Source organism: Mesoplodon densirostris, chromosome 2 (assembly GCF_025265405.1).
Source record: "Mesoplodon densirostris isolate mMesDen1 chromosome 2, mMesDen1 primary haplotype, whole genome shotgun sequence".
NCBI classification, from domain to species: Eukaryota; Metazoa; Chordata; class Mammalia; order Artiodactyla; family Ziphiidae; genus Mesoplodon; species Mesoplodon densirostris.
In genome coordinates, this window is record NC_082662.1 from 8,669,501 (window position 1) to 8,692,129 (window position 22,629).

A 22,629-nucleotide genomic window follows, 5' to 3' on the forward strand; every position below is an offset into this window, starting at 1 on the left:
CCAAGTCTTTCTTCTTTTTACTCAGTCAACAAATATTTCTGAGTACCTACTAGTGCTAGGCATTACTGGCTGGGCACACTAAGGTGACTGAGAGAGACGAGGTCCCTGGCCTCATGGGGGCTATCCTTCTCAAACACAAAGTAGTGGTACTCGCCTGCCTTTTGGCCAACAGAGAGGAGTCCTGGAGCATGTCCATGATGATAATAAAAAGTTCATCAACCCATTTCCTCATTTCTAGGCCACTAACCTACAAAATGAAAAAGGAAGTGGTAGATAGAAATTATGGCATTAAGAAGTATTTTGACTTCATTAGAGGTGAAATAATTCTTCCCATCCTATGGAAAAAGCAGTTGTCCCCTTACCTGAGCCAACTCTCCTATTGTAGCCAAGACATTATTGATCACACCTGGGTTTGGATCAGGGTCTGGATCTTTCAGTTTCAAAATTAAAGCCTATGGAAAGAAGGTATGAGAAAATGAATGCTGGTTAGAGTCTACTAGAAAACTTTTTTTCACATAAGTAAAATTCACCCAAGAGACCATCTCAGTCATGGATAAATTACTTCTAAGGCTTTATGAATCCAGGATTCCTCTGGAATGTGGATTCTTAAGCCTTTGTCCATACTGCACACAAGCCTGACGTATGATGGAACTGGGAAGTGCCATGATCTACAAACATTTCCCATGCCTTCTCTAAACTGTATCTGTGTGATCATGTACCCAGATTCACATAAGTTGTGAAAGACTTCACATAAGTCTAACATAGACTTGAAGGTTGACTCAGATTTTAAAGCTCAATTTTTCTTCATTTTGGGGGAGCTACTTTATGCCGCTATCTTACTTCTCCTCTCCAAGCACATTGGATGAGGTGCTTGAAACATCATATCTTATCTCTTAGAAGGAGAGCCCTTTCCTGCAACTGGTGAGATCCCTGGTATTCTTGAACTGAGGGTGCTTGATGTGGCCCTTGTCTGTGAGCCTGGGACCAAAGAAATTATCTACTTTGTTCAGTGTACCAGTGAGCACCGAAACACTCCCATCATCCCAAGACATCCTGGAGAGAAAGTACCAGTCTCTGTCTGTTGCACATTACCTTCAGAATAGGCTCCATGTAGGGGCGGATGAGCCGGGGGGCATTGGAGACCAGGTGCCCCAGCATGCGGGCACTCTGTTCCTTGATTCTTCCAATGCCGCTGTGCTCCAGCTCTGTCAAAATCTGTAGGGAAGAAAGGCTTACTACGACTACGGCAGAGGAAATTCGAGAGGGACTGTGTGTTTGAAGCAAGAATGAGGCGCGGGACTAGAGGAAGGAATCAGAACTCCACTGCAGATCAAGGAGCTGCTAGATACTCCACAAGCAAGGCCATCTCTGCAGCTCACGGAACAGTCCTGGATACAGCAGTGACCGGAGGAAAAACTGAAACCGGCCCTTTCTCCTTCTGTCACAGTATTCCAAGGTCCCTCAGCCCTCTGCAAAGCATAGCTTTTAACAGTGTAGACAGTCACAGAAGACGGAGAAAACCAACAGGGCTGGCTGTGAGCAGGGTTTTGCAAAAATAAAGAATGAAGCGGGGGGCTTCCCTGGTGGCGCAGTGGTTGAGAGTCCTCCTGCTAATGCAGGGGACATGGGTTCGAGCCCCGATCCAGGAAGATCCCACATGTCGTGGAGCAACTAAGCCTGTGAGCAACAACTACTGCGCCTGCACTCTAGAGCCCGCGAGCCACAACTACTGAGCCTGTGTGCCACAACTACTGAAGCCCACGTGTCTAGAGCCAGCACTCCGCAGCAAGAGAAGCCACTGCAATGAGAAGCCTGCGCACCACAACGAAGAGTAGCCCCTGCTCGCTGCAACTAGAGAAAGCCCGCGTGCAGCAATGAAGACCCAATGCAGCCAAAAAATAAAATAATTTATTAATTGAAAAAAAAAAAGAATGAAGGAAGGGCTCTCTGCAAGAAAAATATCTGTACAGACAGCAAATCACTCAGTGCATATAAATAATGACAATGGAATTGAAGACTAGTCAGAACAGCTGTGATGTGGAAAGAAATACTGATGCTCAGTTGTGGTTTTGGGCACCTCTAGACAAACCCAAACAGTTAGGGATCATATCAATAGAATCCCCTTGGACCTTAATGAACAGAGATAACATGTGCGATCTAACTGACACGCTGAAAACACCAGCAAATCATCACGTTATGCTCCTGGTGACACAGACATAAACAACTTAATATAGACAGACTTCTGGAGAGCTGAAGTTGCCAGAAGGAAATCTCTGCACAGTGGGAAAAGTGAGAAACAAAGCTCGTGTTAACTCAGCTACCCAAAGGAGTCGTCTCCAATTTAATGTTATGTTTTGTCTCACATTATTGATTTAATAATCCTGATTTCCTGGACCCCCTTGGCAGTCTGTTTTCACCTGGTCACAGCATACAGCAGTGAGAGGGGATGGAGAAGGATTCTGAGAACAGAAGCATAACTTCAAGAGATGGCTGTCTGCAGGGAAATGGGTACCAGTGAGGAGAGCACAACTCTCTGGGACAGTGCAGGGCCAGATCAAACAGCCCCCAATTTACTCCAGAGCCAAAGAGCGCCACTGCACCCTAATAACAATACCCAATGCCCACCTTGATGAGCAAGACACCAAGAATAGATCAAAGCACATTTAGGTAAGGTCCCTTACCAAGGCATGAAAATGTACAATTCAACTTGGGGAAATCTGTATCAAAGTTTAAAAACAAGAAAAATTATTAAAAATTTTTCCCCAAGCTGTACTTGTTTTATTCATTCCCTTTGTTGTAGATTTGCTGCATTCTGTTAAAACAGAAAAGATAAAATAAAATAAAATTCTGGAGTTTCAAGGGCTAAGCTCAGTACATAGTAAATTCATTTAATGATGCTTCACAATTTCCAGTATCAGAAAAACGGATAGCCTGATAGATTACTATAAGCTTCTTGAGGACACAGCCCATGCCTGCCTTGTTCACTGGCATGCTTCCAGAACCCAGCAGTATTTGGAACACAGAAGGTGCTCAAAACATCTGTTGTCTGAATGAACGTACTGATATTCTCATTAGGAGATATTTCTCTATCAAGCTTATTTAGCATGGTTTGAGCCGGCAGGCTCAACAATGATTTCTTTTCCTTCCCCAAACGTTAGCTATTTCAAAAAGACTTAAAAGGATAGGCACTCCTAACACGGGCCAGCAGTTAAGGAGTGAACCATTAGGCTAAAAACACAAGTGCCAACATAAGTATAATCTTTTAATTTGTTCACTGATGATATAACTCACAGTCACTTTTTTTTTTTTTTTTTTTTTTGCGGTACGCGGGCCTCTCACCGTTGTGGCCTCTCCCGTTGCGGAGCACAGGCTCCGGACGCGCAGGCTCAGCGGCCATGGCTCACGGGCCCAGCCGCTCCGCGGCATGTGGGATCCTCCCGGACCGGGGCATGAACCTGTGTCCCCTGCATTGGCAGACGGACTCTCAACCACTGCGCCACCAGGGAACCCCTCACAGTCACTTTAATTATGATAGACTGTGAATAAATGACATTTCTTTAGGGTAGAAGTTATATTAATAACTTTCTATGTTTAAGTTCTTTATATGTTATGAAAAGTGTTTATTTCAAAAGAAACCATGGGGAGGATCATGAAGCAGAGGATGTGGTGGGGACAGGATGGAGTCGGGGGACAGTAGATGACCAGGTGAGCCACACTGAGACCCAGAAGAGGTGGGTGGAAATAACTTGAGGCAGGAAGGGCTGGACTCTGTGCATCGTCCACAAGGCAGCCAGAGAACTTACTCGGCCGGGTGAAGACAAGAACCAGAAGACAGGCTTCAGCAGGAAATGGAAATCCCACCAGCTCTAGCAGCAATGCCAACCCGCATCGACCCGAGGCTCTAGTCCAAGCAGCTTAGCTTGGCATGTCACATTACTTAGGAACGACAGCCAGGGACCACAGACCAGGGGCAAGGATGACGAGAAACAGTGCTGGAACCGTTCCCATATCTGGCCCCTGTGCCTGGCCTGGCATCAGCGGAAGCAGGAGCGGAAGGATCGCGAGGCGCTGGGCAGACTGACACCACCTGCAGCGGAGGCAGTGAAGAGGGGCAAGGGACGGACTCGCTGGTGACTTCCCAGGAAAAAGGAAGAGCCATGTGAGAGGTCAGCTTGCGAGTCACGCTGACAAGAGGCTTATGAGGTGATAAGCACTAGAACCGCAATTACCAAGCCGGGAAAACACGTGGGCTCTTCGAGCCAAATGTGGCTTCTACCAGGCATCTCGCTCTTTCTCTCCCTTCCTCCTCCTCAACTCTCGTTCCCCAAAGCGCACTCACGATGAACGTGCGTTCCCCACTACCACGAGGTGTGACCGTCACATCCTTACCTGGATGAGCATCTTGCGCAGGAAGGGCATGACGAAGGCAGGGTTCATGCTGCTGAGCCGGCCCACGGTGCAGATGGCCAGCTCCCGGATCTCAAACACCTGGTCATTCAGGGCCACAAACAGGGCCTGCAGATTCTCTGCCTGGGCCAGGTGTGCGTCAAAGCGCTCATCCAAGGATGCCAAGACACAGTAGCGGATGTCGGGGTCTGCAAGAGCAATTGAGCCTTTCAGTGCCTCTTCACTCCTCTCCTCCCTCCAGTCCTTTCCCAGTTTCTGCTTCCACTGCCATCAGGCTAGGGAGAGGATTCCAGATACCCTTCTCTCACCAAACCTGTCATTTTTTTCTCTACTCACAGGAGCAAAGATAATAGAATTTTTTTAAAAAAATAAATTATTTATTTATTTATTTTTGGCTGCGTTGGGTCTTCGTTGCTGTGCGCGGGCTTTCTCCAGTTTTGGTGAGAGGAGGCTACTCTTCATTGCAGTGTGTGGGCTTCTCACTGCGGTGGCTTCTCTTGTTGCAAAGCATGGGCCCTAGGCTCGTGGGCCTCAGTAGTTGTGGCACACAGGCTCAGCAGCTGTGGCTCGCGGGCTCTAGAGCGCAGGCTCAGCAGCTGTGGCGCATGGGCCCAGCTGCTCCGCGGCATGTGGGATCCTCCCGGACCAGAGATCAAACCCATGTCCCCTGCAGTGGCAGGTGGATTCTTAACCCCGCGCCACTGGGGAAGTCCAAGATAATAGAATCTAAGGCCGATTATCTTACAGCAATAGGCTGGCGTAGCCAAGCCTAAGGCTTTGCCAGAGATAATGCTGGACATCAGCTTGTTGAGGCCATGAAAGGAAACTGGCTACTTCCAACTGCCCCAGGCACCTACACTTCCCTAGACTGCCTCCGTCTCAAACTTTACCAGGATCTGTTATCCCGACCACGAGCAGTTTGCTGAGCACATCCGCCACCACTTGCACTGCGGTCTGGCTAACCACGTGAGCGTGGCCACTGATGAGGTGGACAGAGGGCGTGAGCAGGCGGGAGCAGGTGCGGGCGGCTTCCATGCGGATCTCCTTGTGCTCGCTGTTCAGGAAGTGATCCGCACAGTGGCGGACAAACTGGGTCAGAGAGTGGCCTGGATACAAAGGCAGAGAAAAGACAGAATAAACACTGCTGCTTTGGACAGCAGGTCTGCAACTCGCTAGCTGCATTTTCCATTCCATGGCCACTAATTTTCAACAAGGTACTGACCAGCAAGATACTGACCCCAAACTCTTCTCTTAAAAATGATCTTCCAATGAGCAGAAAGGCAGAAGGGAGGTGGAAAAGGAGCTGGGAGACATACAAAAGGCATTTCCTCCCTGCCTCCATCCCAATCCTTTATTTCCTTCAAAAAGTGAATTATTTTGTTTTATTTGGACCCAGCCCTTTATATTCTCAGAGAGTAAAACAATTTTTGATCAAATTTACCTCGTCTATTTTAGTTCCCAGATTTAAATACCAAAAAGAGAGTTTGATATAGGCTGGGTTTAAATATAGCTACTTTCTATTCCTTAGAAATAGATTGGGAGGAGATATGGGGATATATGTATATGTATATGTATAGCTGATTCACTTTGTTATACAGCAGAAACTAACACACCATTGTAAAGCAATTATACTCCAATAAAGATGTTAAAAAAAAAAAAGAGAAAAGAAATAGATTATCCTGGGTGTTAATCCGTGTAAATGGAGGAACTGCAACAGGGAAACTACTGATGCTGCAAGTACTCAGCACGTCTACGCTTTTTGTACTTGTTTGTTTCCCTGGAGCCTTAACCAATACCACCTACACAATCTTACATTTCAAAAGTGTCCATTTTTCTCTACTGAAACCTATCTCCCTAAGGCATTAATGTGGGTTTATCGGTAGCTTAGAATTCCAAACTGAACTACACAGTACAGCAGTCTTGGAAATCACACCCCCACTGGAATGAAAATACCCCCAAGCCCTGCTTATACATTTTAAAGAATTCAATACCATCTCAGCCAAAGGCAGGTGACAAGGTGAGGGTGATCCATCTCTGCAGCATTAGTTCCTTGGATCAATGCATACTTTTCCTCAACACCATCTGCCCCCACCCCCTTTTCCTTTGTCTTTGTATGGGACAAAGAAACAAACGGTAGGAATTAACCATATACGGAAAGACTATAAAAGGATGAGCTGCTATAGAATCAGCTACCCTGTCTCCAGGACAAGAGCCAGGAATTCTAGGCACCCTCATTCTTTTCTCGAGGTTCCCAGTATCACTGACTATCCTGGCAAGAGCCACCGCAATTTTTTGGTTTTTTAAAAAAAATTTTTTTAATTTAATTTATTTTTTTATACAGCAGGTTATTAGTCATCTATTTTATACACATCAGTGTGTACATGTCAATCCCAATCTCCCAATTCATCCCAGCACCCCCCTCCACCACCACTTTCCCCCCCTTGGTGTCCATATGTTTGTTCTCTACATCTGTGTCTCTATTTCTGCCCTGCAAACCGGTTCATCTGTACCATCGCAATTTCTTACCTTCAAATTCAAAACTGCCAAGAGTTCGGAGGGCAAGGGTAATGCTGCCCACATCGCTGGCCTCAGGGAGGGTCGTGAGGCCAGGGGAAGCCAGCTGATGGGCCAGGCCCTTGGGCATGCCTGGGTGCCGGAGGGGTTTGTGCATAAGGACCAGGGACAGCATCTTCAGGAGTCCATCTTGGATGTCCTTTTTCAGCTGTGGAATCTGACGGCTCAGGTCGTAGAGCACAGCTGTGAGGGCAGGGCTGAGGAAAAGGAAACCAGTCACATAAGGGGCTGGATATATGACATTTGGTCTGGTCTTGGGAAGAAACAGCCCTTCTTGTCCAGCAAGGGGATCAGGCCCCATCCCTGCTTAGTCTTTAAAGCAGAAAGGATACAATGAAATAGAATATATATCTTAAACTCTCTTGGCCTGATCCCATATTTCAAAACAATCTATGATTTTCTGGGTTTTGCCTTGAGAGAACTTGTTTACTGTAATTCAGTCCCTATGGAAAACCAAGTCTCAATAAACAATCTGGGAAGCAGATTGAGAGCATCGTCCTTATTTTATAGATGAAGAGAACAAAAGTGTAGGAAGCTTAAGCAATTTGCCCATCATAATATAAATGATAGCTGCAAACATTAACGGAGCACTTTTTTTTTTTTTTTTTGGCCACGCCACATGGCTTGTGGGATCTTAGTTCCCCAACCAGGGATTGAATCAAACCCGGATCTGGGCAGCACTGGGTCCTAACTACCAGACCGCCAAGAAATTCCCAGTGGTGCATTTCTTATACACCCTGCACTGTACTAAGAGTGGCTATTTCGTGAACTCTTTCACTTAATCCCCACGACAAACCTAGACCATAGGAACTGCTGCTGTACCCACTTTTCAGACTAGAAAGCTGAGGCTCAGAGAAGTTAAATAATTTATTTACGATCACCCAGCTAGATAGTGATGAAACCTGGATTTGAAACTAGCCTATGAGTTTAGTGTGAGCTATCCTACCTATCCAATTTAATGTGTAAATAGCCACGCCTCGCTCTTTCAACACAGACCCAGGACTGTGGCTCAAGCCTCATACTACCCAAGCCGGGGACAGCTCAGGTGCCCGACACCCACCTCAGTCCCACCGCCAGCATGGGCTCCAGCAGCTCCTTGATGTCCTGCTGGATGCCCGGCCCCATCGCTCGGGCCAGCATGCTGATGCAGGTAAACACTGTGGCATCCACCTGCATTGCCTTCTGTCTCCTGCAGAGAACCGAAGAGTGGCTAGTTTAGACATAACGGCATTTTGTGATACCCTACCTCAAAACTACCTTGGGGCAAGGAGGGCAGGTTACCCAGGCGGGGCCACCCCATGTGGGTGTGCAGGTTACCTACTACTGCACAGGCCAGGGGCCCATCACACTGTAGTCACTGCAGACTTGGATATTTAAAACAAATGACCAGCAGATGGCAGTAAAGTCTCTTGAGGAAGGGGCCCCACTTCAGAATTCACACAAAAGGCACCATGTGGGTTAGTGTGGTGCTGGCCAAGGTCCCTATTTAGGAAGCAAACTGAACAACGTGCACATTGGGGACCACGAGTGCAGGGCACAGCCATCATATGAGAAGAAATTCTTCTCCCTATGAGGAGAAGGCTGGGCTTGAAACGGGCGAGGCTCATTAATTCACCAGCGCAAGCCTCGCTACTAACACACAGGGAACAATGAAGACACGATTCTAATGAACACGGACCTCCTAAGACTTAGAGGAGATTCCCCAGCCTCGCCACCTTGCAGGGTGCTGAAGGTCTTTCTCATATTTTATTCACTGGGACGTTTCAAGAGGTAGGATAATGTATCCAACTTCAATGATAAAGAAAAAGGTGACCATTAGGTCCCCTCAGTTCCCATCTAGGAACCCTCGCTTTAGCTGTTATCAAAATCAGACCTTTGAAAGCCAGAGAAAAGAACAAAACTAGGAGATTCCCAGTAAATAATATCGAGAACAGCACCGGTATCTAACACGTTCACAGGTATTCAACCTCCCCAAATATTTACATCCATTTCACTTCATCTGGGAAAGGCTGGAACTCAACTGAGGAAGGGCTATTCATTATATGATTTGCTGGTTAATGACGCAGAGAACAGGCTTCAGCTCCATGGAAACTGGGATGGAGCATCCTCCCTCTCCAACCAAATGGGGTGGAAGATGAAATCATAATAGAGATGCTTACTTATGGGCAAAGTCCTTAGGAGGCAGGGCTGCTCGGATGATGTCCAGCACACGAGGTAAATAGACCTTAAACTCAGACCTCACAGCCACAGAAAGTAGCCCCAGGGCTTGGAAGGCTGCTGTCCGTTCCTTCTCCTTCTTGACACAGCTTAGGACATGGTTCATGGTATCCTGGAGGTACTGGGTATCTGAGCACAGAAACGACAAAGTGTATATGGCTCAAGGTGAGGGGTGGTCTACATATGAAAGGTCAAAGTTCCTATAAAACACTTAAATTTAAGAATAAATTAAGAAAGCTTGTTGGAAAGATATTAAGAAGAATTTAGAGAATGCATTAACCAAACTCTTTGCTTGATAATCACTCCTCTGATACAGCTTTTAGAAATATTAGAAATATAAGCTGTTTTTCCTTTAATTTAAAAAAAACACAAAAACTTAAAAGTGTCTCCAAAACAATATTGCATTAATTATCCCCATTAGCATTAAATTTTGAGGGACAGATTACATGCTTTTGTTTAAGAAATATATGTTAAACCTTGGTTAAAAACAAAGAGAGAATCATCTAAGCTATTTTATATTATCTGGAAATTTAAAGTAATATTGAAAACTGTTCGCAATAAACAGGCTATTCCATTCAGCTTAGGCCTAGAAATCACTTTGCTATCACCTAGAGACTTCTGTTACAGTTATATTTAACAGAACAAGATTTAGTCTGTAATTTGGAAAGCCACATATGTGTTTTCATTAAGTTTACAAAAGCCAGTGTGCATGGGTAGGTGATTCTTGGGCAGTTTAAGCTAAAGTGCTACGACTCTTCAGAAGGCTGGTATTTCCTGCCTCTTGCCCCTCTTCCATTTCTTCTCTTCCGTCTTTCTGGCCTCAAGTCCGTGCACCAGCAGCCCATACAAGCAAGACCACGCATCCGGTAGAAAGTGAGGGGTGTTCAAGGCCACCAGGCCCACATTTAGGAGACAGTGAACTAGACTCCCAAACAGCACACATACAGCACTGCATTTATGCTATCGAGAAATGTCTTCTCTCACAGCTCACGGTCCAATGCCGTTGAAGCATGCTGGAGCTTGAAAACAGTCAGAGACCAAGGTGATACAACTCTCAAATCAGAGTGCACCAACGAGAAAAATGGGACCTTTGCAGGGCAGGACAGCGTTTCAGCAGGAAATGATCTTAACCAGACTTAGCACCCCAAGAGATTAGGAATCTGACATTGCTTGAGATTCCAGCCCAATCCTAGGGGGAGTATTTTTGATATTCCCAAAGCTTGCATCATCAGGAAGTGCACGCAGTGACTTCCAAACTGCAAGCTTTAAAAAAGTGGCGCTTTCCCAATGAGACTGTACTTATGGAGGCTGCCCAGGCTGAATTTCCAGAACATATTTTAGTATATTATTTAATAAAACAACAAAAACTCACGTCAAAAGAACAAACCTAGGGGCCCCTCTGAGCCTTTGTGTCCTGCTGCTAGGCCGTCTTTTGAACTTCCTGAGGTAACCGCCTCTACAGCATGCCAGACTTTGATCAAATTTGGCCTAGTTATTATTCTCTTTTGAGCCACAGACTTTCAAACCAAGATCATTTAAAGCTCTACTGAATAGGCGCATGTCTGTTCATTAAAAAAGAGAAAAGCTGCTGGGTACCAGGTGAGAAGAATGGAAAACTGAAAAAATATGGGTGATTCTCATTATATCCCTTCTCTCTGGTTCAGTGATTTTATGTGGCTAATCGTCTCATCCTCTCCTAACACCTATTCTCACACCCAGCACATTTACCACCTCACCGGCTGCATTTCTCTGCTTTCATCTGAGCTGGGTGGTGTGAAAAGAGTCTGTGCTAGGGAACGGCACCTGCTGAGGGTCAGGCTGGCCTTTCATTTCCCATCCTGCCTCTCACCGGGTCCTGAACGCTTATTAAGCATGCACCATAGTGAAGAGGAAAGAGATGGAGGGCCGGGGCCTCTACACTCAGCAAGGAGGGAGGTGAGACAAGGACACTAAGTATGAACAGGCAACTGGAGTATTATTATAATTTTCACCTTTATCTTGTTTCTAAAATGGCTTTGAAATAGCTAGGGGAAGCAGCAACAATAATGGTTTCTATTTCTTGGAGCTTACTCTGTGTCAGGCACTTAGAGAGGTGCCTAGACATTAAAGCAGCTCATCTTGTGAGGCAAGGACTGTCACTCTAATTTGACAAGTCAGGAAGTGGAGGCCCGGGAAGGTCAAATAACCTGCCCCAAACCTCACAGTTAAGAACAGAGGCAAGATTCACCCCAGGTCTGATGACGCCAAAGCCTTTCCACAGCTGGGGGTTGTAACGGAAGAGGAAAAGCACGTTTCTAGCTAGAGTGACCCAGCAAGGCCTCAGGGAGAAACCAGTGTCTGAGCTGGGCCAGCTTCAGGAGCCAGGAATTCACACCGCCCAGTGGGAACAGGGCAAGAATTCAGGAATTCGGGAACCCAGTCTATTACCCGTGAAACCAGCCTCTGAAGCATCCGGTCCTTCCTCCCTGTGAGGGGGCGGCAGCCCGATGCCCACCTCAGGAACAGACACAGGACTGTCCCCGGATCCTCCCTGCCCCACAGACTGGACGCTGCACACCACTGAAACCCAAACTGCCCTTCCTGTGGTCTCTCAGAAGTCCATGCATGAACGTGCTGGCTTCCACACACGAGAACTTGCCTGGCTCTAGAAGTGCCTCTGCCAGCACATTCGCATTGTTCCTGTGTTTGCTGCCTCAGACATTTACAGAAAACCTGAACTAGATGCCACTGAAGCTGGATAGAGGCAAGAGACCAGAGACTAGCCCCTCAGCAGGCACTGCTTCAAATGAGAAGCAGACATAACTTTCTGGCACCTCGTCTTCTCTGTTTAATTACCCTTGAATGGGTAATGACATGACACGTCCATGGACATCCTCACCTGTGAAGGCAGACGGTCGGAAGGCAGCCAAGCGGGGCAGCAAATTCAGGATTGTCATTTGGATCAGCGAGTTCTTGCTATTCCTGCACTTCAGCACCCACTGGCACACCTGAGACAGGAAGCACACAGGGTTGGCAAAGGAAAGGGAGGCGTGGAGCCTGGGAGAAGAGGGAGCGGACCTCCTGCCACTGACCTGATCAAATTTCTCCTCCATCAAGTCTCTGCAGCAGCGACTCTCCACCAGGGTGGACTTCGCTGGGCTGGGGGAAGCCCCGAAGCCCATGAGGCCTTGGTGAGAGCTGTACCCCAGCAGTCCCACCAAGGCGTTTGACTGCTGGGGCTGCATGGCCTGGAAACTGGTGAAGGGGGTGATGTGACGAGGTTTCGTTCCGAAGCCCATGAGATCCTTGCAGTACTTGTCGTGTACCAACTGCTGCTGTGTGATTTCTTCCATTTCTTCTCTCAGGCGCTATATACGTGGCAGAAAAGTCACCTTTACTTACAAGCGGCATTTGCCTAGGCACCAGGGAGTCTGCCGACAACACGAGCCCAACCCTGAAACGCAACTCTTCCCACAGTGGGCGGCGGCCACTCTTCATCTCTAGGATTCGATTTCCCCAGGACCTTGCAGGGGGCCTGAACCTGTTCTAATTTAGGCAGAAGAGCACCACCTACTGAACGATGAAGAAGCAGCAGGGGTCTGGCCCCCAAGAACCCCCTACCCCACCCTTGGTTTGGGAAAGCTGACTTGCGGATGGCTGTGACAACAGACCTAGGATCTAGCAACGGCGCCTCCCGCGAGGGCGAGGGGCAGCCCCAGGCCCGTCCTGCGAAGGACGCTCTGCTCTCCCTCTTCTCACCGGAAACCCAGGTAGAGACAACTCAGGCAAGTTAATTTTCTCAGAGTCCTAGGAATTCCATACGAGGCATGGAGGACACTGACTGGCTGACAACCCCCATCTCTTACCTATTCAAAGGGCTGCTTAATAACTCATTCTCCAGCTTTCCAAATTGAGAAAGATACAAACCAATTAATTTCCAAACTTCTAAACTCTTTCCACAGCTATTTTCATTTTTCAGAATATCTTATCCACTATTCTTGTCAAGGTCACCAGTACTCTTAGGCTGCTAAATCGAATGGTCTGCAGCATCTGATCCAACTTAGTGTTTCCTCCTCCTTGAAACCCTTTCTTCTCTTGGCTCCTTGGACCCTGAGCTTTGCTGGCGCCCCACCCCCACCCCTGCTGCGGCTCCTTCTCGGTCTCCCTTGGTTCTTCCTCATCTCCCAACCTCAGGTTCTCAGCCCCCATCTCTCCTCCAACTATCCTAGCTCCCTGGGGGTCCTCATCCAGTCTCACGACTGGAAATAACAGCTACATGCCAACGACCTCCCCAGTCTGTCTCTCTTGCTCAGATCTCTCCCTGAAGCTACTCAGTAACTCCGCTCACAGACGCCCAACACGCATCTTAAACTTAACACGTTCAAAAGCAAACTCCTGACCTTCTACCCCAGACCCGTTCCTCCCATCTCAGTAGATGGCAGCTCTACCCTTCTAGTTGCTCAGGCCCCAAACCTTGACCCTTCCTTCTCTCCTATCGACCTCCAAATCCCAAATTCAGAATCCAGCCCCCCTTGTACCCCGACAGCTCCCACTACTGCTGAGATGCTGCAGTTCCCCCCTGACGAGACTCCTGGCCTCAGCCCTGGCCCCTCCCGTAATCCATTCCCAGCACAGTCTGTACAGGGGCGACTGAGACCCTAGGTGACAAGCACCCTCCCTGCCCCAGGGATTCCCCCAGCCCCACCTCCCAGCTCCTCTCACTCAGCTCTGTCACAACGGCAGTCCTGCTCCCTTCATAAAGCAGCACGCTCCTGACACGGGGCCTCATGCTTCCAGGACTAGCGGTCTGGAAGAAAGCTCATCCCCAGATGTTTGTATGGCTTTTTTCTTACCTCCTTCGTGGCTGTGTCCAAACATCATCATATTTTAAAATGTAATCCATGCTAGCATCCCCTATTCCTTTTCCCTGCCCTACTTTTCTCCACAGCACTTATCACCATATGCTACACTATGTATTTTTACTTATTTATGTACTGTCTGCCTCCCCTTGCTAGAACGTACTGTTTTATTCATTGCTGCCTTATTCTTCTAGCTCTTAGGACACGGTATAGCTGGTCCATAGTAGGTGCTCAATTAGTATTTGTTGAATGAATGAAAAAGTTATGAAATTATAACACCTTATATTTGGATAGTTCTTTATAATTTACAAAGCACCATCACAAGTACTATTTCATTTAAACCTATCAGTTAGGTGATATTGCCCTGTTTTACTGGAAGAAAACAAAGATCCCAGAGCTGTGTGGGGTACAGTGGAAAGTACCACATTATACTTGGGTGGGGAAAACTCTGAGGGTGACCACTTACGGAACGCCCACTAGGTATCAGGTGTTGTGCTAAGCACCTCACATATATTTAGAAACCTCACAGAAGCCCAATGAGGTGGATAAAATCCCCATTAAAATTGAGGAAAATAAGGAGGGAAAGTAATTTACCCAAGTCACACAGTATAGAGAGGAGCGGGGATCCAAAGCCAGACTCGCTGTGCTTCTACACATACCGCAGCACACGCTGCTCCCACATCCAGGGCACAGCCATCACCAAATGATTGCTGGGGCTAGGGAAGCAGGAAGCCCTGGGGTGAAAGTCCACACCAACCAGCTCCCCACAGGAAGACTCACAGGTGGGGCTCTACCTCCCAGATACACCCTGAATCTGGTGTCAGCAGACTGACCCTGAATCTACTTTTGTGTCTACACTGCCAGTGCCAGTCGAAGCCACCACCACTGCTCGCCCAGGTGACTGCAATTGCCTCCTGGGGCAGCCGTGAGAACAGGACCTCTAGCTACAAGAAGTGTAACCGACCCAGGGCCCCAGCTGCTACTCTGAAATCCATGGCCATGTCTGTGCCAAGGCCACACTTTCCACGAGCTGCTTCTAGCCGACAACGAACACGGTAGGAAGGCTACGGTGGGCCTCCTCCTGACGGCCAGTTCTGGCCTGAGGACCCTGTGATGGCTCCGCACAGCAGACTAGGGTGCTTCCATCCAACTGCTCTTCCCGCTCTTGTTCTCTCAGGGTCGGATACGCACTGAGGCCTGATGGTTCTCCCAGCCTCTCCCAGCTCCCTCCCCATCTTCTCTCAAAGTTTATTTCCCTAATACAGTCCTTGCACTTTTAAGCCCATCTCGGCAGCTGCTTCTTGAGCCAGCACACCTCCTACCTCACCTCCCTGCCTCCCTTCCTGCCTCTCCACAAGCTCTTCCCCACAAGTAGCCAACGACTGTTAAAGATGGATGTCATCACGTCATGCTGTGGACACAGCCCTGTGAGGAGAACGGGAGCCAGTAGGGGCCACGAGCTGTGAGGCCCCGGGTGCGGCCCCTCCCGCCCTCTCCCTTGCTCGCGGTGCACCAGCCACACTTCCCTTCCCGCCTGAACGTATCAAACTCTCTTCCACCTCAAAGTCTCTGCCTGGAGCACCACCTCCCTGCCCGCTGCAAGGCTGGCTCCTCCATGTCACGTGGTCTCAGCTCAAACGGCACCAACCTCAGGGAGGGAGTCCCCGCACCCCCGTCACCCACCACCCCACTTCCCCACAGAACCTGCTGCTACCTGCAATGTTCCTATTTATTGGTCTACCGCCTGCTCCCCCCGCAAAGCGTCAGCTCTTCGAGGACAAGGATCTCGCCTGTCTCGCTCCCAGAACGGCACGTGAGAAGACGGGACCCCCTCAGGCGCGCTTCTCACCTCTCCCTCCATGCTGCTGATGCGAACCAGCTCGTTGAGGATCAGTAAGGCTCCGTGGATCCGATCATCGCGATTCATGCCCTTCTCCTTGGCCAAGGTCTCGTCAAACCCCTTCTCTGCTTCCTCAAACGTGTGCTACGGAGAGATACAGAATGCCTAAATGACCCAACGTCCAGAGTTAGAAAGCAGCCCCACCCATCTATATGGGGGGTTCTGAGGTTACCACGCCTGCTAAGGGCCTCGTGCCGGTGTCACCAACAATCCTAACTCACTGAGCTCTCTCGTTTCATTTAGCTTCAACTCTCACAACAATACCATGAGGGAGATACCACTACCACCCCTACTTAATAGAGAAAAAACAAGAGGCTCAAAGAAGCTAAGTGACTTGTCCAAGGTCACAGAGCGGCCAAGACGAGAACCCAGGTCTTCAATCCCAGGTTCCCATGTTCAGGGCTCTTTGTGTAGGACAAGGGTCCTTAGCAGGTTCACTTGGCAGCGGCAGTCAGCACAGGACTCACGATACTAGAGGAGCACCGGCATCTCTCCAGAGACTCCCGTATTTCTATACTTTAACATCTCTGAAAAAAGATGTCTTACAATTGTTGATAAGAAGGCAGTGAGTTTAACGGGCACTACAGTCCCACTCTTAGTGGTACGTAAAGCAATGGTGTGGCTACCGATAAATCTTCGCTTTCGTGAAAATAACTACTGATTCATACTGAGCTTAAAAAACCATGGGAGGGCCTCCCTGGTGGCGCAGTGGTTGAGAGTCTTCCTGCTGATGCAGGGGACGCGGGTTCGTGCCCCGGTCCGGGAGGATCCCACATGCCGCGGAGCGGCTGGGCCCGTGAGCCATGGCCGCTGAGCCTGCGCGTTCGGAGCCTGTGCTCCGCAACGGGAGAGGCCACGGCAGTGAGAGGCCCGCGTACCGCAAAAAAAACCAAACAAACCATGGGAGACCAAAGCAGACAGGATACTTGCTCTTTGACAAGGGGCCTGCTGCTGCCCTGTAGGCCTGGTGATACTCTACGCAAATGTGCTTTGCTGGAGGTTGGGATGGAACCATCTCCTCACCCTGTACCACTGTGGCTTCTGCATCTCCTTTGGCTCCCGCTGGGTGGTGAGGATCAGACAGGCACGAAGTGCGGCCACAGCTCCCTCACGGATGGCCTGCTTGGGGTCCCACACGGCCACAAAAATATTGTCAAAGAAGGGCTGCACTTGCTGGAAGAAGAAGGTGGGGACGCTGATGGCCAGCTCCCGAAGAACCAGGACCTGGGAGAAAAGGCACAGAGAACTTTCATCTGGGTCAGAGTCTTGTTCTCTCAGGAACACAGCCTCCTGTCATCCTAGAGCCTACATACACTAGGAGAGGAGCACACTTGCCCACTCTTCTAGCTCAGAAGTTCTGGGGACCTAGGAAGGAGAGTGAAGTTGATCCAACATCTCAGTGTCCATTATCCCAGGGTGTTTAGAAGCAGAATGCTTGCCATGTTAGGACACAAGTTCTGAAGGGGCAGACGTGTTTAATGCTTTGTACAAGCTCTACTGATAGCCTAGAATGTGCCCGAAATACAGCAGGCATTCAATAAACATTGTATTGAATGAATGAATAAGCCTGTTTAATATTTAATCTTGCTATTAGCTTCATCTGACCCTGGAAAAACTGCAGGTTCGGAGGCGGCCCCAAGTTACAGAGTGTGGAAGTAGCACCAGGGTCCACGCGGGGGCCCCTCACCCAGGCAGGCTCCCTCCTCGCGCTGCTGTCCCCGAAGAGGGAACCGACTGGAAAGGATCCAACTGAAGCTTCTGATCCCCATCACATTCATTCCTAGATCCTCTCTTAAGGACAGACTCTCCCCATCTCACGGCCTGGATTCCTAGCCCATCACACCAGCCTCTTTCAGGGATGAGCCTCAGAAAGCAATGAGTATGTGCGTCTAGAAGAAGAGGATAAGAAGCCACCACTTCCTCAAATGAAGAACAGCCAACGGGAAAGAGGAAGTCTGGACTACGTACCGACCGATCAATAAATGACTAAAAAATAAACAGGAAAGGCCTGGGAGAAGGCAGGCCAACTCCCCCAGCGCGGGGAGTGAGCCCCTCCCCTGCTCTTCTCTTCAGCCCAGTACTCCCATTTTCCCACGGGATATGGAGGGACCTTGACAGAGGGATCCTGCAAATAGCGCGGTTGTCTGGGGCTTTGTAAGCCTCTTGGCTTGTGGCTTCTTCTCTTGCCTACGGCTGAGGGGGTGCCTTCTGCCTGGGAGGCATTTTTGATTCTGGAAAACTGGAGGTCAGGATAAGCACTGCACATAGGGCTGCCTCTCAAGCAACAAAAGAGAAGGTTAAGCCTCCTCTTCAGGTACGGAGCTCAGGGTGAAGAGAGAAAGGGATTCAGGACAGAACCGAAGGCCACCAAGAAGCCCAGTGCCTTTGCCTGGAGCGTCCCGTCATTCTTTGCCTTTCAGGGACCTGAGCACATCGCGTGAAGGACCCCAACACGGAGCCACCACTCGCCATGCACTCACAGCCGCATGTCTCCGGCCCTCGTTGCGGTCAGCACCCAGCCATTCCAAGGCTCGCTTCACCTCAAACTCCACATACTCAGCGGTAAAAGTGTCCCCTGCCATGGCGAGGCGACCGATGGCCTTGGATGCCATTTCCATGACAACTGGGTCATTGGAGGGGAGGAGGTTCCGAAGGTAGTTAGCAAATCTTCCAATTCGGGTGGCATTCCCACCTTCCACTCCTATGAGGCTGGCTGGAAAAGAGAGGAAAGCAAAAGGTGAGGAAGGGCACACGCTGTCCAGGAAAGTATGCTGCCTTCAGACGAAAGCTAGCCAGTGACCGCTTCCTTTTACTTTAAGTGCAGACTGCAATTTCCAGACAGTAAGGATGCAAATAATTTTTATCTTAACCAACAGATTTCATATTTGTGCCAGAACTACTCATATAAAGCAAAGTAACCTCATTTTAGTATATATAATTTGTTTTCCCAAGAAGAAAAGGAAAACAAACTGGGACTGAATAATAGTTCACAGGATGGAAGACCAGTCCCTGGAGGTTGAAAATTACCTGCCTTTCATTCACTGCACCCCAACTCTACTTTTCTATTCGTAAGCCCCACTATGCCAAACTTTGCTCTACAGAGAAACCAGAGCCTGCATTTTTGCCGTGGAGAGAAAGCAGGCTTCTAGTTTCAGTTCAGGCACACTGGCCCTAGAAAAGTCGCTTAACAGTTCTGAGATTCCATATCTGAAAAAACCTGCTTTGTCGATGTCCCAGGACTATTGCTAGAATTAACAGCTGGATAAGTACACTGAAAGCCACAAGTCTCCTTAAAATTCATTAAACAAATGTGAACTAAGTGTCCAGCAAGAAGCAGACCCAGGGTGCAGTAGACACAAAGCTGAAGAGTCCTTTATTCCCAGTTCTCACCTTACCAGAAACTCTGTCCTTACCTATGGCCAAGATGCCACCTTTCCTCTCATTGGCATCTGAGCTGGAAACCAGTTCAAAAATGTGATGGTTCAGCTGATCATAGAAGCGAGTAGACTCTTCTTGACTCATCTACGAAAGAAGATGTACTCAGAACAATTTCTAATGTCTCCCTGGTGGTGGGGTGGCTTCCAAAGACTAGGACCTGAGAGGCAGCCAGGAGGTACAGTTCCAGCCAAAGATGACATGGCTACTGCCTATTTCTATAGTTTTAAACTGAAGAGCAGTTCATCAGTGTATTTAACAAATACTTATCGAGTATCTACTCCTCTGCAGGCCATGTCCTGTCCTAGAGTCTACCTAGTACCAAGGGTATAAGAATAAACAAGACATTGCCCCTGACCTCAAGTCTGGTCTCTATTTAGAAAGCCCCAGGACTTCCCTCGTGGCACAGTAGTTAAGAATCTGCCTGCCAATGCAGGGGACACGGGTTCGATCCCTGGTCCGGGAAGATCCCACATGCCACGAAGCAACTAAGCCCGCGAGCCACAACTACTGAGCCTGCGTGCCTAGACCCCGAGCTCCGCAACAACAGAAGCCACAGCAATGAGAAGCCCCCGCGCCGCAAGGAAGAGCAGCCCCCGCTCAACGCAACTAGAGGAAGCCTGCACACAGCAATGAAGACACAACACAGTCAAAAATAAAAATAAATAAATAAAAATTAAGGAAAAAAAAAAAAGAAAGAAAGAAAGCCCCAAGCAACCAACTCGTCAAACCCATCCCAACCACTGTTATCAGGCAGAAAGAGTGGAAGGTCTGGAATGTGGCACGAAAAAGAAAAAAAAATGAAAAGCAGCAGCCGACTCCTAAAATATCACAACATAGGAAACGCCACAGAAATGTGTAACTGCAAAGGAACCTGCCCATTCTACAGACATGAGAAATCGGTGCCTTTCTAAAATGGAACCTCTGCATTTTCCGAATCCTCACTTAGCTGTCAAGAGGCATCTAAACCAGGGATGGTATATGTAACCCCAACACTCCATGATGAACGGCCCCGAACCACAGCAATCCCAACCTCTCGGAGCTCCATGGTGACATAGTGCTGGAGCTCCTTGGCGGCTTTGGCCCTGGTCTCCTCATTCCGGCTCTTCAGGCCGCTGGCAAACTGCTGCAGGACGCTCACATTGCTGGATGCGGTAGTAGTTGTGGCAGCGGCGGCAGGGCCGGTTCCAAGCATCTTGCCCTGAGGTTCTTCGGAGAGAAGCTGCCTTTAATATTCTGAGTAACCAACCATGGCGATGAACTCATTTATGGCCCCAGCTCCTCAACACAGATCTTCACCCTATCCATGTCAGGCTGGGGATCCTAAGAAGGTTGGGATACCTCACTAAAAACATGCAGAGAGACTTGATTCATTCAACAATGACTGATGTTTCAAAGAGGCAGCATAGGAGAGAGGGTCAAATGATGGGCTGTGCTGCCAGACTACCTGGGTGTGAATCCAGTCCAAAATTATACACCTTGAGGAAAGATACTTAAAATGTCTTAGTTTCCTAAACTGTAATAAGAGGATAACAATACCTAACTCACAGGATGGATGTGAGGATTAAGTGAGTTAACACACTGAACAGTTAAACAGTTAAAAAGTGCTTAAAGTAGTGCCAGGCACACAGGGAGTTCTTAATAGCTGTTAGCTATGATTATCATCATGACTACTATGTACATGGCACAGAGTCAGGTACTAGAGGTGGGGAGGTAGAGAGAAAATAAAGCATGCCTAAGACTGTCCTTTTCCTCCAGGAGTTCAATTTAAAGAGGGAAATTGGTTATTATTCTGTAGCAGCACTGCCCAATAGAAATACAAGCCACAAATGTAAAAATAAGTTTAAATTTCCTTGTAGCCATATCGAAAAGGTAAAAAGAAACAGGCAAAATTAATATTTTATTTAATTCGATACATCCCAAATATCATTTCAACATGTTATCAATATAAAAATTATTGATCTATTTTTCTATTCTCTTTTTTGTACTGAGTCTCCAAAATCTAGTGTGCATTTTACACTTAGGGTAATCTCAACTTGGACCAATCACATTTCAAGTGCTCTAAGCCACACGTGGCTGATAGTTATTGTATAGGACAGCGCAGTTCTATAGAACATTAGGACTTGGAATGTGCTCTAAAAGAGACTGATTCGTTTCCGAGATCACTCATTCATTCCTCACTTATGCCCTGCCCCTTCCCTCAATAAGCTTACAGTCTAGGGGGAAATACAAATAATCAGGCGACCACAATAAAGTGGCCATGAGAGCGCTCTGGCAGACTGCTATGGCAGTAACATATGCACCTATCCTAGGTATGTCCAGATTATATTAGAAAATCAAGTTTTCAAAATTTCTTATTTTTCAAAGAATTTGTGAAATGCAGAGAGAGAGAAAAAAAAAAACAAGGAATAATTGGTTCTGAAAAGCTTTTAAATACTCCAGTGCCGAGAAGAGTGCAGAAGGAAGTGTCAGCCTTCAGGGGAGAGGAAACCCAAGGACTCCAGATGAGAAAACCACAGAGTGTGTGCGCTTGTCTGGGGGAGGAAGGCTAGCAAGGAATTTCCAGTCTCAGGAAGGAACCAGCACATCTTTATAAGGTCTAAGGCCCACAGGCCATCTGCTCCAGAGAGAATTCAATTAAAATACTAGAAGTTAAATCCGAAGGGTCTTGGCGAGGGCTTACTGAAGTTAAAGTCAGGTGGGGTCGGGGGAAGCAGAGAGGATGAAACTCTGGGATGGAACCAAGCTCAGCTCCGGGGAATGGGTTCTTGAGAGGCCTCCACGGTGGAGCGCAAGGGGCTGACACTGACGTTGGTCCTCTTTGAGGACAATCTGTAGGGGGCTCTGAGGAAGGGGTGACTGATGGGCAAGGAGACCCAAAGGCGCCCCAGCAATACAGGAGCTGATGGGCCGGCCTTCGTGGCGCCAGAGACGCACAGCAGGCTAAAGGGTTCGGTGGTTTCCTGCGGGTTCGGGAGGAGGTGGGCGTTGCCTCGGGGGTGCGGGTCCAGGGCTCAGGCGGCGCCCAACTCCGTGGGGGCCAGTACTGAGGGGACCCCACGTCCCAGACGGACGACTTCCCGGGGTCCCCCCACGGACCAGGTTGACCGTGGGTCTGGAAATTCCGCCGCCTTGGAGGGGTCGGTGCCAGGTCCCAGACTCACCGCGCGGCTTCGGCCAAGGCCTCAGCTGCTCCCGCCAGCGCCGGTACCACCGCTTCAGGCCCCCGGCCCCACCACCCGCCTTCCCCGCTGTCCT

The 22,629-nt window shown here is 48.6% G+C and overlaps 1 protein-coding gene across 1 annotated transcript in view; it reads right to left on the reverse strand.

Annotated features, from left to right (window-relative positions):
• MTOR (mechanistic target of rapamycin kinase) overlaps positions 1–22,629 on the reverse strand; it is a 121,023-nt gene extending 98,394 nt beyond the window's left edge. The window contains exons 1-16 of the mRNA XM_060088967.1: positions 22,536–22,629; positions 20,405–20,580; positions 19,350–19,458; positions 18,417–18,649; positions 16,960–17,160; positions 15,886–16,020; positions 12,270–12,545; positions 12,077–12,185; positions 9,141–9,327; positions 8,042–8,170; positions 6,934–7,178; positions 5,298–5,513; positions 4,390–4,595; positions 1,093–1,215; positions 363–452; positions 155–247 (exon numbers count right to left, since the gene is read on the reverse strand). Coding sequence (XP_059944950.1) covers positions 155–247; positions 363–452; positions 1,093–1,215; positions 4,390–4,595; positions 5,298–5,513; positions 6,934–7,178; positions 8,042–8,170; positions 9,141–9,327; positions 12,077–12,185; positions 12,270–12,545; positions 15,886–16,020; positions 16,960–17,160; positions 18,417–18,649; positions 19,350–19,458; positions 20,405–20,566 — 2,514 coding nt within the window. The 5' untranslated portion in view covers positions 20,567–20,580; positions 22,536–22,629. The remainder of the gene's footprint in view (positions 1–154; positions 248–362; positions 453–1,092; positions 1,216–4,389; positions 4,596–5,297; positions 5,514–6,933; positions 7,179–8,041; positions 8,171–9,140; positions 9,328–12,076; positions 12,186–12,269; positions 12,546–15,885; positions 16,021–16,959; positions 17,161–18,416; positions 18,650–19,349; positions 19,459–20,404; positions 20,581–22,535) is intronic.